Raw genomic sequence first — 15,721 nt, 5'->3', positions numbered from 1 at the left:
TCCTGTCTCCAGTGGTGACTAAAACATAATCAACATAATGACCCTGATGTGATGCTTTAGGTGGGCAACCCAGAGCCACACACCACAGGAAGTCCGCGGCTCTCACTTCCTTCAAAGCGCTCTACCCGTTCACTGCACGGAACAACGAAGAGCTCAGCTTCAACGCAGATGACATCATCGAGGTAAGATTGAAAGTCATGTCTCGTTAGGGCTCAACAAAAGGTACAGCTGCAACAGAAGTTTCACACTAGTTGTTCTTGCTCAAATGTGTCTTTCTTCTTCCTCTTTTACTTTTGTCCTTCTCAAACTTTGCTATCTCCTACTGTCAGGTTGATGAGACGACGGAGCGGGAGGAGGGTTGGCTGTATGGCAGCAAGCAGGGGAAGATGGGCTGGTTCCCAGAGAGCTATGTCGAGAGGGCGGCCCCGTCAGATGCAGCTAATAAAACTGTAGCTGCTGCTGCTCCTAAAATGCCGCTCCAGTCACAGCTTTCCAGTGCCCTCGAGGCTGCCATGGCAGCAGGGACAAAGTCTGCCTTCACACCAACACACTCTCCAAACCCTGCACCCTCTGAGACACAAGGACAGGTGAGAGGTTTACAGAGTGTGAGACCATATACAGCAGCTTCTTTTACTGCTGTACCAACTACTACCACTGTAAGATCATTGCTTGGACATACAAACGCTCAAATACTCACTGCACCGGCTTTTTCTCTCTCTGTGTCTTTGTCAGCAGGTGGTGGGTAACCTGTTGGCCCAGGCCTTGTGTTCATGGACAGCAAAGACAGACAACCATCTGAACTTCAACAAGGATGACGTCATTCAGGTGTTGGAGCAGCAGGAGAACTGGTGGCTCGGAGAGCTCAACGGTGAACAAGGCTGGTTCCCCAAGACATATGTGACACTGCTGGGAGAAGAAGAAAGTTCAGAGTAAGTCTGCGCACGTATTTGTTCGCCACAAATAAATGCATGAGAGGACAGCCGCTTTGTCTCTGTTAAAATAGCATAACATGTGAAGTGAAAGGTGTATGTTGTTATTGCAGTTTGTCCTGCTGAGTTGGCTCGCAATTTGTGTCAGATATGGCACTCTTCACAATTCAGTAAAATCGGAACGCACAGACATGATACAGTATTTTTGTATTCAGTGTGACATATATTGTTATCTCCTATGTCCATCGCAAAAAACTTCCATGAATCTATTTAAAAATCACAGGAAAAAAGCTGCTCATAGTGACTCCTGACTATCAAACTAATGTGACAATTGTCTGTATACCCAGAGGTGCAATGCAATTAGGAACTCATGAATTGATTAATTCGGCATACTTTTAACGTTGCTATTTTGCCAAATGTCAACAAATATGAGCTGAAAACAATGGGCTCAAGTTGTAGCCCACAGCAAACTCACTGACTCCATGCAAACATTATACTTCCTGTTGAGAAGGAGTGGAGTCGAGGGATTGGGGGACTCGAGCCCCTGAAGCAGAACAGCATTGCCTCACAGGTCGTCGTATTTCTTGTAGGAACATAAAATTCAGTTGCCTGAAGCACATACCTGTCCACTTTCCACACCAACATATTTTGTGGCTCTTGGGTTGCTTTTTTCTATCTTGGGGTAAATCAGTGAAAACATGCGTCAGTCATATGATAATGTTTATCTGTCAGTGAGCGTGAAGGTGCGGCCACTGTTTCAGTATGTCAGGTATTTAGGCTGCAGAAATGTCTTCTTCCCTTCTCTGTGATGAGGAATCTGCTTGTGTTGTTGGTGTCACACGGTTACAAATCGCACTGCAGCGAAACCTTACATATACAGTAAGATTCCAGCTGACGTTGCTCCCGGCTGTTGTGGTGAAGAGGAATGTGAAGCGCTTGGTTTACCAGTCAGTCAAGTGCATGCTCCAAGCTTCACCCCTGATCATAAGATTTGGCTCATGACCAGACAAAGGGAACTGCAGGAGCCCAGAGTGAAGCCCATGTTCCTTTTTATTGAAAAGAGCCAGTTAAAGTGGTTTAGGCCTTTCAGTATCATAACTCCTGATATTCCTACCAAGAACGCCTTGCTCTCCCCAGGATGAGCTGGAGGGCATGCCTGGGGAAAAACGTTTTGCTACTTGATAAATGATTGAATGGATGGAATGCATCAATAAGTATTGTACTGTGTTTTTTCTGCTTTTACAGCTTGAAGAGCTCCCCTCTTGATGCTTCAGAGGCTAGCGACGGCCTGCAGCTTGAAGGTACAGTAATATTTTTGTTAATATTTGATCTTCATCCATTACATCAACCATGCTTTCATATGTTGCTGTTGTCAAGTTCTTATTTTAACATTTTATTATTACTTTCAGGTTTGTTTAAGGTGCCTGTTCATCTATGTCTACCGGGAGTTAAGCTACTGTTCTTTGTGCTCATGTGTTCTTTTCCTTAGAATATGTGGCGTTGTACACCTACGAGTCTCCGGAGCGTGGTGATCTGACGTTTAGAGAGGGAGATGTGATCTTGGTGAGCAAGAAAGAGGGCGAATGGTGGAACGGCTCTATAGGCGACCGCACAGGCCTTTTCCCCAGCAACTACGTCAAACCTAAAGACACCGATGTAAGAATACTCAACATATACTGACATACAGGAAAACTCAATCCAGGCATGATGTTGGATTGCATTATGCTTCCAGGCATTTCTGCTGTTTTCTTCTCTCCCTGTATTTTGGTGCAGTGCTTCTACAGTGTACACTTTGTAATCATGATGTAATTGCATTTTTTTTTTAGACATCAAGCACGTCTGGAAAGAAGAAGCCAGGTAAGTTCACCGTCTTACCTCTCATTCTCTGACTCTCACATAAGAAAACATTGTCTGCTTTTGCGTTTTGCTGCAATTTAAGGTTGGAGTTGTTTCTTTTGTGTGCACAGAGATTGCCCAGGTGCTTAGGGCCCACTCCTCTGCCAGCCCTGAACAGCTGAATCTAGAAAATGGCCAGCTTATCCTTATCCTCAGCAAGAACGCCTCTGGCTGGTGGCTTGGAGAACTACAGGTCAGTGTTCATCTCCTGTTCACAGTGGTTTTTCGGTGGTTTGTCAGTGCTGTCGATAACCACAGATGCTCTGTGCTCTCGCCCGTCAAGATGCTTTTGTTTGATTGATGTTACATTTCAACTAGCCATCCAGTAGATGGCAGTATGTGACAGGAAAATAAACATACTCACTGGTTGAACGTGAGACAGTTTACACTTTAAAGTTCTTATCAGGGATTGTTGATGATACACACACTCGTTATCCAAAGAGGATTTTGTGATGGACCTGCAGGAAGAATGAACATGTAGAGGAACGTCTAAGAAAGTGACCCATCATATTTATTTTCTGACCCATTATGGACCCCCAGCTTGGAAATCACTGCACCGCTGGAGAAGTGTGTGTTCAAGGATTTGGAGATAATTGATGGCCCACGTCCCTGATGTCTGATTATAACCTCATTATCCACCTTTGTCTGTGTTTTCTGACTCTAGGCTCGTGGTAAAAAGCGTCAGAAGGGCTGGTTCCCTGCCTCTCATGTCAAAATATTGGGCTCCAACAGCGGCAAGTCTACACCAGCGCCCCAACCAGGTAACACAAACACGCGCGCTTCTGAAAGTCAGGTGAAGGCTTGAAGTGAAGTGACAAAATAATAGAGTAAAAGTACCTGACAAACTCCCTCCTCTTCTCTCTCAGTCTGTCAGGTCATAGCCATATACGACTACACAGCTGCCAACGGGGATGAGATGAGCTTCTCCAAAGGTCAGCTGATCAACGTTTTAGACAAGAATGACCCTGATTGGTGGAAAGGAGAGCTCAACGGTGCCACCGGTCTCTTCCCCACCAATTACGTTAAGTTGACCACAGCGGACTGTGACCCCAGCCAGCAGTGTAAGTAAATCCCTGAACCATCATATCATGACTATTCATGAGATGAAATATGCATGTGAAATAACAGAGATGCTCTTCCTCCATGTCGCTTCAAGTCACTATAACTAACTCACAACTCATCAGACTCCTTTGTTCATCTATGCAACCCCCATATGCCAGCATTGATGTTTTCATCCACCCATCTCTTCATCAGTATATCCTCTCTTCTCACTGACTATTTCACCTTTTCCCCTGTTTTTTCCACTTCCTCCCTCCCCAATCTGTACTCCTCTTTCCTGCTCTCTCTCTCTCCATCTCTCCTCCTCGGCTTCTGTCTCTTTCTCCTTCTAGGGTGGTAGAAAGTCCTCTTCCTCCTCCTCCACCTCCTCTTCCTCTCCTACTCCTGACTTCAGAGAGACCCACTATTGCACACTGCTCTGAAGGGGCACAGTGTGTGGACTTTCTACTAACTTCACCCACTGAAATAATGTTCGGGTGTGTGTGTGTGTGTGTGAGAGAGAGAGAGTGTAACAGAGAGCCACAGAGAGTGAAGAGCTGTATGTGTGAAAGATGAAGGTCCTGTGTTGCCTGTGAATGAATCAGGGCCTGAAACAACATTCTTGTGACTCTCAGTGCTGATTCTGTGAATTGTTAAAGCCTTGGTGCCTTTTCTGATTTCCTCGGTCCTCGTTTTGATTGTGAGTGCAGAATCTTCAGGTCACTGATGGGAAAATGCATCCGGAGCAGAGCGATAGTGGGTCTCTCTGTGACTTGTCCCTCTTCTTTCCTGATTTTTCCCTTTTATACAGGCTGCATCACCCATTTCCCTTCACCAGTTTCCCTTTTCTTTCTTTTTCCCTTTTTATTCATATTTTTTCTGTTCTTGCTCTCCAGTTTTGAGAGTTCCGCTCACACAGAGCCCACTATTAGTCTCTGTCTCTCCTCAGAGATGTGTCTGTATTCAGACATAATGTGCAACCCTGTGGATATTTTGAGATAAAATGGGCACTTGTCTTAAAAATGCTTGAAACAAGGCATGAAGTGGCAATATGACTTTCTAACTTGATCAAAGAAATATGCTCAGGAAAAAGGTAATAGATATGTTTAGGATTGAGTTAGAAACCTGAGCGGAGAGCATGCTAAAAATAAAACTTTTATTCAGTCTCTACTAAACATGGTTTAGTAGATGTAGCATTAAAATTCCTACCCTGTGCTTTCATCTTTTGTGAACTTTATTAAATATAACCATTTTGCAGTGCATTTCATGCCTTTGAAAAGCTTCTGTGGTGCTGAACTTTAACACAAAACGGTACAAGCAGAAACACACAGATTGTCCTCTATGTTTAAAAGCCATAATTGGGTCAGCTGCCATCACTGACATAAGGAACATAAGAGGGTTCAAAGGGAGATGAAGCGACTCTTCACCATATGGCTAACTGTTTCAAAGCCACTGACAGACAGAAACTTTGCCTCCAGGGGTGATGTTACAAACTGCTGCTGCACCCTATAGCAACTGAGTGCTGTTTCGCTGCTGCTCTGGATGTTTTTATTTGTGCAGAAAGCGAATGCACGTCTGCTCATGAAATGCAATGAAGAAGCAAGTTGCTGCTAAAGCTCTAAGCACTTTTTTTCTTTCTTTTAATTCAACTGACCTGGCTCCATTTGCCACAAACCTCCCTCACATCTGTGGAATCAGTAAAATTATGTGAACCACACTGACAGAAAGCCAGTTTGTTGCCATTGGAGCCGTTAGCACAACTGATTTGACAACATATATTGAGAACATTTGTGGTACAAGATGATGTAACTATTTTTGAAGAACTGTCTTGGTATATTTTCTGATTCTGAAGTTAAACATAAAAAAATAAAGATTGGTTTGAGATGTTAAGTGTTTTGTTATTGTTAAATGATATATTAGTCTGCATCGGTAAAGGGTTTGTGTGTGGGCGTGTGTGTGTGCGTGTGTTGTATGCATTGTTTATGTTGTCAACACAATACACCTGATTAAGATGGACAGATATATGGTGTGTTTAGACACGACTGCGGTAATATCAGGTATCTGATCTGGAATTTCTCTACATTTTCATGGCTTATTTCAGTGACAGAGGTCACTGAAAACTGGAAAAACAAAGCTTTTTCCACTCTGGACATGCGTCAAGGGGTGAGAAAGAGTGAAAGAATCTCCCTTCCTGTTTTGGTACAAACAGATTTAGTCAGGGAATAGTTTTAGTCTGATACCGGCAACGAGAAGATAACAGCACAGCGGGAGAAAGAGACAAATACGACAGGAAAGACAATCAGACTTTGAGTAAACGCTGAAGAAGACAGACAGCAGGATAAAATCCTTAGACAGAAGCGGAGTCATAGAGATGACTTTACAGAGCACATTTCACTTTCTAAACCTTTGGGATGACACAGATGATCAGGGAGAAGGAAGAAAGGCAGTTAGGAAGCAACAGTCAGCTAATATGGGACCCTCACAATGGGCTAATGGATATCCTGCATCAGGTAAGTTTGTGTGTGAGTGTGTGTGCTGCTCTAGACCATAGTCTCCCTGCTTCCCTTACCATCTCTCCTTCGCCTTTTGTCGCCCGATTTTCTGAAAGCTTCACTAATGTGCGCATAGACTTGAGAAATTATTCACAGAAGCAGCACGTTCTTTTGTTTTCACCTGAACATCCAGCAGGAGGCAGTACGTGCAGTGCTAAGGTGTTGCTGTGCTTCAAGTAGTGGTTTGGTTTTTGTTGAAGTGGCCACACTGATCGAATTTATCTGGAGAAGTAATAGAAGCCTTCCACTCGTGTGTTCCTCCTCTCAAACAGGGTGTGCCGACCTGAACAGCCTGGACACGCTGAGCCCCCAGGAGAAGAAGAGACAGGGTTACATCCACGAGCTGGTACAGACTGAGGACAGATACGTGGAGGACCTGCAGATAGTTCTGGAGGTACTGGACACTTCCTGCTGAATAGCTCATGTATAGATATTCATACAGGATGCAGTAAATGAACCAGGCTCAGTCACATGCTGTGGCAAAACGGTCATTATTTTATGAGAATGAGATGTGTCTTCCCATCCAACATCTTTATTCCTGTGTGTGTGTGTGTGTGTGTGCAGGTTTTCCATAAGCCTATGTCAGAGTCAGGCCGGATGAAGGATACAGAGATGACCATGATCTTCGTCAACTGGAAAGAACTGCTGGCCTGCAACACTAAACTTCTCAAGTAAATATCACAGAGTGACAGAGATCAAGAGGGGGCAGCTCATTGCAAGTGCAGCTGTTCTAATGTTGTGTCTTTGTGGAAATGCAGAGCTGCCTGTGTTTTCATATGTACATTCATGTGTGTGCAGGGCGCTGCGTGTCCGTAAGAAGATGGGCGGGGAGAACATGCCGGTGCAGATAATCGGAGATATCCTGGCCTCGGAGCTGTCCCACATGCAGCCCTACATCCGCTTCTGCTCCTGCCAGATCAACGGAGCCGCACTGCTCCAGACTCGCATCGACAACGATCCGGACTTCAAGAACTTCCTCAAGGTAGGAAAGAGAGGACAGTGAGGAAGGAGTGAGCAATGACAGGAACAGAGTGACAGAAGAACAGTGGATAGGACAGCTTAATCTGCTATGCTAATTCTAGTTTTACTGCATGTTGTCTCCATCAGTTGTTTTCTGTGCTCCTTGTCCTTAAATATGTAATTTACAGAAGTTTGATAACTTATAATCAGTCTTCATTCAGTATTTCAGATACCATGCAGACACATGCATGGCAGTGAAAACAAGGTTCTTAATGTATTTATTAACACTGTCTGTTCTTCCTGCCAGAAAATTGCCACAGACTACAGGTGTAAAGGCATGCCGCTCTCCAGCTTCCTGCTGAAACCCATGCAGAGGATCACACGCTACCCACTTCACATCAAAAATGTAGGCCAGCCTGTTCATGAGCGTGTCAGTGTTTGAACTGCTCATTCAGTGGTTCAAATACTAAAAAAAAAAAGTGTGTCTTGCCTGTGTGCGTGTAATTTCCGTCTGTGTGTATTTGTGTGTGTTTAGATCCTGGAGTGCACCGCAGAGGGCCATGCTGACCGAGGTCCTCTGAAAGAGGCTCTGGAGACAGCTGAAGAGCTTTGTCAGCAGGTTTGTTCCTTCACTGATCCTCTCATTTATGACCTCACTCATTACTTTTATTCGATTTTGAGGTTCTTATTTACTCTCCTCTGTGGAAACGAGGCTTGTCGTTAAGTTTGAATAATTGTGTTGACTAGGTAAACGAGGGTGTGAGAGAGAAGGAGAACTCTGACAGACTGGAATGGATTCAGAACCACGTACAGTGTGATGGCGCTGCAGAGGTATGAAGCTCACTAATTAATGAACGAATGAAGTTCATCATTTATAGATTGAGTTAGTATTAACGTGATTACCTTAAAAGTTAGCATCAAAAGAGAATTTTCCATGATAATATGTAAAGAACATATTTTTAAGTTGCTGTTTTTCAACAGAATCTGGTCTTCAACTCTCTCACCAACTGTCTGGGCCCCAGGAAGCTGCTCCACAGCGGCAAGGTAAATAAAACTGTAGCATGTCTGAAGCTGTGGAAACCAGAGTCAGAGAAGCGCTCTGGTCGGTCTTTGCGTTCTAAAAAAATTAACATTTTTTCATTTTCACTGTATGAATATTTTAAAATCTTGAATGTTAAGGAGAGCAGACAGTCTGGGGAGTGCAGGGAGATGAAATGTGAAACATGTCGCCTTACAAGCCTCAGACCACAGAGTAAAACTTCTCCAGCAGCGGTCAGTGAGCTGCTTCATCCGAGCAGAAAGCCGACAGAGGGAGTTCAGGCTGAGATGATACAGCACCATGAATAATATTATTATGTAAACTTAGACGTTTGTTTTTTGGCTGGAGATTAAAATTATTACTGCTGCTGAACAGTCGACTATAGTAGCGCCGTCATCACTGACCAATGAAAATGAAGGGGAAACCATTTACAGATTTACATGAGTGGAAATGCCTTGCAAGTACTGTTAAATTATTGTTGATTAGAAATATGATGGTTACTTGTTTCTCCTCAGATGTACAAGGTAAAGAGCAACAAGGAACTCTGGGCTTTCCTCTTCAACGACTTTCTGCTTTTGACTCACGCGAGTAAACAGTTCACCTCGTCCGGGCCTGATAAACTGTTCAGCAACAAGAACCATGTTCAGCTCAAGATGTACAAGCCGGTAAGACACACACACACACACACACACACACACACACTTGATTTAAGTTTGAATGTCTTATTTAGAGGCAGCTTGACACTCTGTGTCTCAAATTTTTGTAAACTATGCCTTTTCCTTGTCGTCAGTCACTTTAGATGATGTGTTTGACAGTGTGTAAACTTTCACTTCCTGTAGCCTGTGCTGCTCAATGAAGTTCTGGTGAAGCTCCCAGATCCTTCCAGCGACGAGCCCGTCTTCCACATCTCACACATCGACAGAGTCTACATACTCAGGACAGACAACATCAATGAACGGTAGCTGTGCCCACACACACACACACACACACACACGCACACACACACAGATTTAGTGTGTGTGGCGGCCTTTATAATTACTGTGTGCGGTTGTGTTTTCAGGACAGCGTGGGTTCAGAAGATCAAGGCTGCGTCTGAAGAATTTATTGAAACGGAAAAGAAGAAAAGGGAAAAGGCCTATCAAGGTTTGTCTTTGCACTCACACAGACACACTGATGGCAACCGATGTGATGACCTCAGCATTAATCAAGCTGTGTTTCTGTGTGTGTGCGCGCAGCGCGGTCTGTGAAGGGAAGTGGAATCGGCAGACTCCTGGTCACCATCTTGGAGGCCACTGAGCTCAAGGCGTGCAAATCCAACGGTGAGCGTGGATACACTCATGTTACAGGATGCTCATACAGTGCAGTGGTCTACGAAACGCACCATGAACTTCAAGTTGGTGTGGTGGAATCCAGCTTTGAATTCCTGCTGCATGCGACATGCACTGGAGCAGGGATACATAATGAGACCAAGATAAAGCCACATTTAATTGTGATGCTCTGTCGTCCCTTTTTTCATCAGATTACTTTCAGTCAGAGGCATCTCTCTGTCCTCTGTTCGAGTTCCACTTGTCATAATGCAGAATTTCCATGCTGTTTCATGTTTTGTCTAATTTTACGCTGTCTGACTTGCTTAATCTTTCTTTCTTTTCTTCTTTTTCTCTACTCGCCTCCCTTCCCCTTACTTCTCTTTTGTGTTGCTCTTCTATCATCTGCTGTTCCCCTCTTCTGTTCCATCTCATCTCCTTTCCTCTACCTGATCTCACATCCTCCACCCATCCATCTGCTCACCTGCCTTCATGTTGTCTTGCAGGTAAAAGTAACCCCTACTGTGAAGTGACCATGGGAGCTCAGATCTTCACGTCCAGAACACTCAACGACACTCTGAACCCCAAGTGGAACTTCAACTGTCAGTTTCACATTAAAGACCTTTACCAGGACGTCCTCTGCATCACCATCTTCGAAAGAGACCAGTTTTCACCTGATGGTCAGTCACATTTCTTCCTTTGTCTTCTCTGCCTTCACTCCTTCATGAACCCCCACTGATTTCTCTGTAATGCTGTGAAATGAAGTGAGAAAAATTAAATTGAAATGAAATAAGCTACTCAGATTGCCACATTACAAGAGATTATTTTGTGTGTGTGCTTAAATTAACTCCAATACGGTATTTTTGTGCTTAAAGTGTGTAAGATGTGGCCAGTATTTTAGTTTAAAACGTTATCAGCAGAACTCTGCTGATGGCAGACCATCCTCTCGCTGCTCTCCCGGTCACAGCTCTTCTGCCCTCGCCTGCTGTGTCATTATCATCCTCAGAGTCAGAGTCCTGGTCAGAGCCGCTGTAAATCATATCGCAGCATACTGCTGGCCTCTGTCAGTCACGGACGCTGTGTTTAGTCCTGATCTGGCCGTGTTCACGGGGAGGCTGCTGATTCTGGTTCCACTGCCCACAGTGCAAACACTAACAATCCGGCGGTGCACTGAGCTCTTGGTCGGTGCAGACTCCAGTTAACTAATAGGACCACTAGCTGCACAGCTGATTGAGCTAAGTGGCTAACTACAGCTAACTACAGCCGCAGATAGCTACAGCAAAGAGTATATAGAGCAGTAATTAGTGGTTACTCTGGGGGTATGCTGCCCCCTGAACTTTGACAAGTGGCCAATTCTTACACTCTCAACCTTTAACCTAAATTACAAATTGTGGGAAAAAAAAAAAATCTTAATATGGAAAAACCTTAATCTTTGTGTCACTGCAGCCCCTCACATACCCAACACCACACGCAGGCTGGCATCAGTTCATCTGTACTCTCTCTGACATGCATTTGTTCCCAGTACTTGTCCATCATCACTCTGAGCTCTTTTAAAATGTTCCTCTTTATTTCTTCTCTTATGTCAGACTTTCTGGGTCGGACAGAGGTTCCCGTGGCCACCATCAAGAAAGAGTTTGAAAACAAGGGAGCGGTGACACGTCGTCTTCTGCTGCACGAGGTTCCTACGGGGGAAGTGTGGGTCCGCCTCGACCTGCAGCTCTATGGCAACAAATAGCCTTCAGTGAAGGATTTTTCCCTCCTGCAGAGAAACCAAATATGAAAAGCTGCTTTTTGTCGCCTAAACAAACTCCGATTTACCCCCCCCCACATTCCTAATATGGAATAAGATATCAAACAAGACACACTTGAACTGTTTCACACATCATGCCTTAATATCTGAATATCAGCCAGCATTAATAATACCTCTTCTGATGTCATCTGAAACTTCCAGTAGGGATTAGGGCCTTTTTGACACCGTCTGGACCCTCCAAAAGGAGATCTTGTTTTGTTTTCTGGTTCATGACCTGAGATCGAGAAATAGAAAGGGTTTCGTGACTGGTGCAGCGGTTTGCATGAAGCTAAATCTGAGTCCTCTGCTGTAACAATTTGTAACCTTCAGAGGAAGGTAGAGCTGGACAAAGAGTGTTTTGAAGCAAATAACCACAGTACTATTAATATAGCAATACAGCTTTTATTCTGAAGGTTCTTATCTACTCTACAATACCAGACCCTCATGTCTCTGTATCTGTTACAACAGTCGGTTTTTAAATATTTAGTGATTGAGACGCACTTTGCCAAGTCTGGTCAACCGAGGCCGTTTAATGTGTAGTGCGGTAAGTTGAGGTAACATGTATTTTTCTCTTAACTTACATGATGTGTACTGTATATGTTGAAGATATTTTTTCAGAGGAGGTCATGACCAATGGTTTTCAAGGGACTGTGTGATCTGTATTATGTCGTCTTCTCACAGTGACATTGAGCGCATCATAAGCAGCAGATGATGGACAGCGACACAGACTCTGTCGAGACAAGTTTTTTTTGTCAGTAGCTCTGGTCTGGAGTCAGTTTACTACTGTAGATCTCAGGATATCTTGTCCTGGTTTGAGTCTGTGTTTATCTGTGTGTGTGTGTGTTTGTGTGTGTGTGTGTGTGTGTGTGTTTTTTTAGAGTGTAGAAGTAGAGTAACATACGGATATCGTCAGCCTAGGGCTCTTGATGCTGCAACTTTTAACTCGTTACTTCTGGCCTTAATGCAAGTCGTCTATTTTGTCTTTTAAAATCTATCGGTTCTTTGGGATGATGCTGGTCTTCATGGTGGTCTCGGGGTTGATTTGTTATCTTTTTCTTTCGTGTGCAAAATCAGCCAAGGCCAAGTAGTTTGAGTGCTAAGTGACGTAGGTGAAAAAATGACACAGGTATTAAGCTGAGCTGCATTGATGAACGTTTCCTTCTGCACCAGCTGAGTCAGCTGATCTGATCCCGGCTTCCTCTTCAGTGTGGGGGATTTTGAGAACGTCGATATTTTGAGGCAACACAGATTGGCAGCTTGTCAGCAATAGTAAACAGTATTTGCTCTCTTGTATTTTTGCTCTTTACACTTTTACCCTGCCAGTGAGATTTTTAAGTGTCATTCTCCAGTCTCCACCTCACTGACAGCAACGTTGTCCTTCTCTGTGGCCTCAAAATGTTGCCCTTTCTTAAACATCCACCATGAAAAATGTTACCACAAAAAAGCTCTTTATTTATGTTTTTGGTGTCTTCTTCTGCCTTATTTTTACTCTTGTCATTGTTTTTTTTCTAACTCTGAGCGGATCTGAACTAAAAAGTGTTGTATTTATTTCCTAATTTATGCGTGTTTGACTATCCAAAGGTTTGGAGCGGCTTTGCTTGCTGTGTCATCTTGGATAATCAGTTGGTATCCACTGGGTTTATTTTGTGTGTGATGTTGAATATTAAAAATATGTTCATGGGACTACATGTTCACGCTGTTTTGAAAGGCAATTTAACATATTAGATGTTTGAGTTTTACTGTAAGTAGACTGGGCCACTAGTCATTCTGTTAGGCCTGCTGTTTCGTGCTCTTGTAATCTGTTACTTTGTCTTATTCAATCAACAGAATTCTCTTTTTAAGTGTTAGTTTTATTTGTTTGTTTGTTTTTGAATTTGTGGAAAATGTGCAAATAGACTGGACTACCTTCCTCGTCTGTGCAGGGGTGGTTAAAGTTTGTCTTTTATTTACTTTGTATTTTCCACAGCCTTCTGCGTTTGACTGCTGCTGTGCTAACTGAGATGATGGCCTCTCTAACCCAAACTGTCTGATCAGACTGGAGTCTCTAACCTGCTGTTTGTACTCACTTTGGCCTCCATGTGGCGCTCTCTGAATCAGGGTTTCTTAAGTCAAATTAAAGACATTAAAAGTGAACAAACTGTCAAATTATTGGCTGAAAAGAAAATTTGACATTGAACACTGGTAACTTGAAGTGCTTAACGTCCTGCAGCAGGATTTAACGTGACAGCTGATAATCTGAACATTAACTTCATGAAATTTCTTTAAAAAACTGTAAAACTGCTCAAAACACACTATTTCAGCCTTTGTATATAATAGCTCCATCCCACCATGACCGACAGAAGACAGACATTTGCTACTATTGTCAGGTGTGATATTTTGTGTGCAGTAAATTTGCAGTCATCATCATGCAAACATGTTCAAAAGTTGCCTTCAGCAAGGAGAAATTCAGTCAGCATACATTGTGGGGGAGGACAGAGGGTTTATTTCACCACATTATAAGCATACATTTTGTTTTGTCCAGTGTGTCGTATAGTTGATAATAATAGTCATTATTTAATTAACTGTAGTCACTATGATATTCCTCCCTGCCAGCAACATCTGTGGCTGGACGTATTATGATTTTGGGCTGTCCGTTCTTTCGTCCGCCTGCACATACATACGTCCCATTCTCGCAACAGGTGAGGAACACCTTGAGGGAATTTCTTCAAATTTAGCAGAAACTTGCACACAAACATGAACAGATTAGATTTTGCGGGTCAAAGGTCACTGTGACCACACAAAACACATTTTATACACTAATTAGGGCAAAATTTCTAAAAACAAAATGATGAGGTGATGATATTTAATATCCAAAAGTTCAAAGTTCAGCTTCGCTGTGACATCATAATGTTCTACAAAAGTACTTTTCTGGCCATTATCCAAACCCAAAACTCAGGAACATGAAGGCAAGTTGTGTCTGTATTTCACATTTGGTCTGATACTGAGTTGGTGACTCTAATCTTGGGTGTCCACCTTCAGACTGTGCTGACTGTTAAGATTTTCTGTGGTGCTGGGTTGAGGATGTGGGGTGAAGCATCCACGTTTTAGAATTTGTCGCTTCTTTGCAGCAACATCCATATTTGAAGCAACATAAGCTCATTGGTTTTGCTTATATTGAGCTTCAGGTGATTGTTGTTGCTCCATCTGATGAGGCTCTCAGTCCTCTGTACTCGTCTGTGAAAACAGTCTCCGAGTGAAGACAGTATGTCTCTCACTGGAATTTTACACGTCAGTATAATGATAACTTCCATTTCACCAAAAAATGCACTTAATACCTCAACGGTTGCACTTTCAAGGGCATTTTGATGATATAAAAATCTGAAAGAAAAACATCATATTTCATCATGATTTTATTTAGTTTTTCTCTGGTTTTGGTTGGTGTCCAGGCAGTCAGTGAAGTTCAGCGTGGACTTGTCAGTGCGCACCAATAGACCTCATTAAGTCCTTCTTCACCCTCCACTGGCTCCGGGTCCACAGGAGCAACAGTCATTACGTAACCACGCCGAGCGGCTCTGCGAGAGGCTGCAGCAACACACAGCTGCGTAACTGAGACGACCGAGTCAGCTGAACTCAACCTTCTGTAACAGAGCGCCGTAGTGGCAGGAGTGGATTTAATGTAGTGGGATTGTGGTGATTTAGAGGTGGTAAAGGTAACTAATTCTTTTTCACTGTCTCAGGCTTACATGAACCATACTACAACAAGAAATCACTTCAAAGTTTTTAATTTTACACATTTTGAAATTATTGTTTCAAATTTTAATCTTCAGTGATATCGGACAGTTATGTAAAATAGACATTTTCATTTCCATTCCACATGCAAACAAATTACAAATATATAATATAAAATGTCACATAGCTGTGCAAGAATAAACTATAAAAAGTATATTTTTGACCAATACCATTTCACTGTAACTACACTGCTAAGAGGATGCATGTGACCCGAATGTCATAATATCTAAAAACACAATTTCATTTTGTCCAGTGAGTGGAAAGAGAAAACAGGACATGTACAGAGAAGGAAACGGACAGCTTTAAAAAAAAATCTGCTGTGTTGTCTGTGTGTCCATGTAGTCATTGTGAAGGTCGCGTATGCCTTGGAGTATTTACTGTATGTATGTGTGCAGACAGTCTCTCGTCCCTCAGGAGACAACATACAGGTTTGAAGGACAAACTGT

At 43.1% G+C, this 15,721-nt stretch overlaps 1 protein-coding gene across 4 annotated transcripts in view; it reads left to right on the top strand.

The window, feature by feature from the left end:
* The window catches only part of itsn2b (intersectin 2b), a 33,491-nt gene extending 20,482 nt beyond the window's left edge, over positions 1-13,009 (top strand). For 2 of the 4 annotated variants that reach the window (XM_076726520.1, XM_076726502.1), the window contains 22 exons: positions 61-182; positions 330-587; positions 736-929; positions 2,175-2,230; positions 2,419-2,585; positions 2,756-2,786; positions 2,897-3,018; positions 3,490-3,586; positions 3,692-3,886; positions 6,688-6,809; positions 6,980-7,086; positions 7,214-7,397; positions 7,683-7,781; positions 7,911-7,994; positions 8,123-8,206; positions 8,357-8,419; positions 8,930-9,079; positions 9,254-9,372; positions 9,475-9,557; positions 9,650-9,733; positions 10,225-10,398; positions 11,305-13,009. In XM_076726520.1, the coding sequence (XP_076582635.1) occupies positions 61-182; positions 330-587; positions 736-929; positions 2,175-2,230; positions 2,419-2,585; positions 2,756-2,786; positions 2,897-3,018; positions 3,490-3,586; positions 3,692-3,886; positions 6,688-6,809; positions 6,980-7,086; positions 7,214-7,397; positions 7,683-7,781; positions 7,911-7,994; positions 8,123-8,206; positions 8,357-8,419; positions 8,930-9,079; positions 9,254-9,372; positions 9,475-9,557; positions 9,650-9,733; positions 10,225-10,398; positions 11,305-11,453 (2,744 nt within the window). In that variant the 3' untranslated portion in view covers positions 11,454-13,009. Of the gene's footprint in view, positions 1-60; positions 183-329; positions 588-732; positions 930-2,174; positions 2,231-2,418; positions 2,586-2,755; positions 2,787-2,896; positions 3,019-3,489; positions 3,587-3,691; positions 3,887-6,687; positions 6,810-6,979; positions 7,087-7,213; positions 7,398-7,682; positions 7,782-7,910; positions 7,995-8,122; positions 8,207-8,356; positions 8,420-8,929; positions 9,080-9,253; positions 9,373-9,474; positions 9,558-9,649; positions 9,734-10,224; positions 10,399-11,304 lie in introns of all 4 variants that reach the window. The other 2 variants (XM_076726511.1, XM_076726492.1) reach the window with 1 other exon arrangement.
* Positions 13,010-15,721: the final 2,712 nt, after the last annotated feature.

Source organism: Chaetodon auriga, chromosome 1 (genome assembly GCF_051107435.1).
Source record: "Chaetodon auriga isolate fChaAug3 chromosome 1, fChaAug3.hap1, whole genome shotgun sequence".
NCBI lineage: Eukaryota > Metazoa > Chordata > Actinopteri > Chaetodontiformes > Chaetodontidae > Chaetodon > Chaetodon auriga.
Note: the sequence above shows the minus strand (reverse complement) of the source record. Positions and strands in the feature narration are given on the sequence as shown.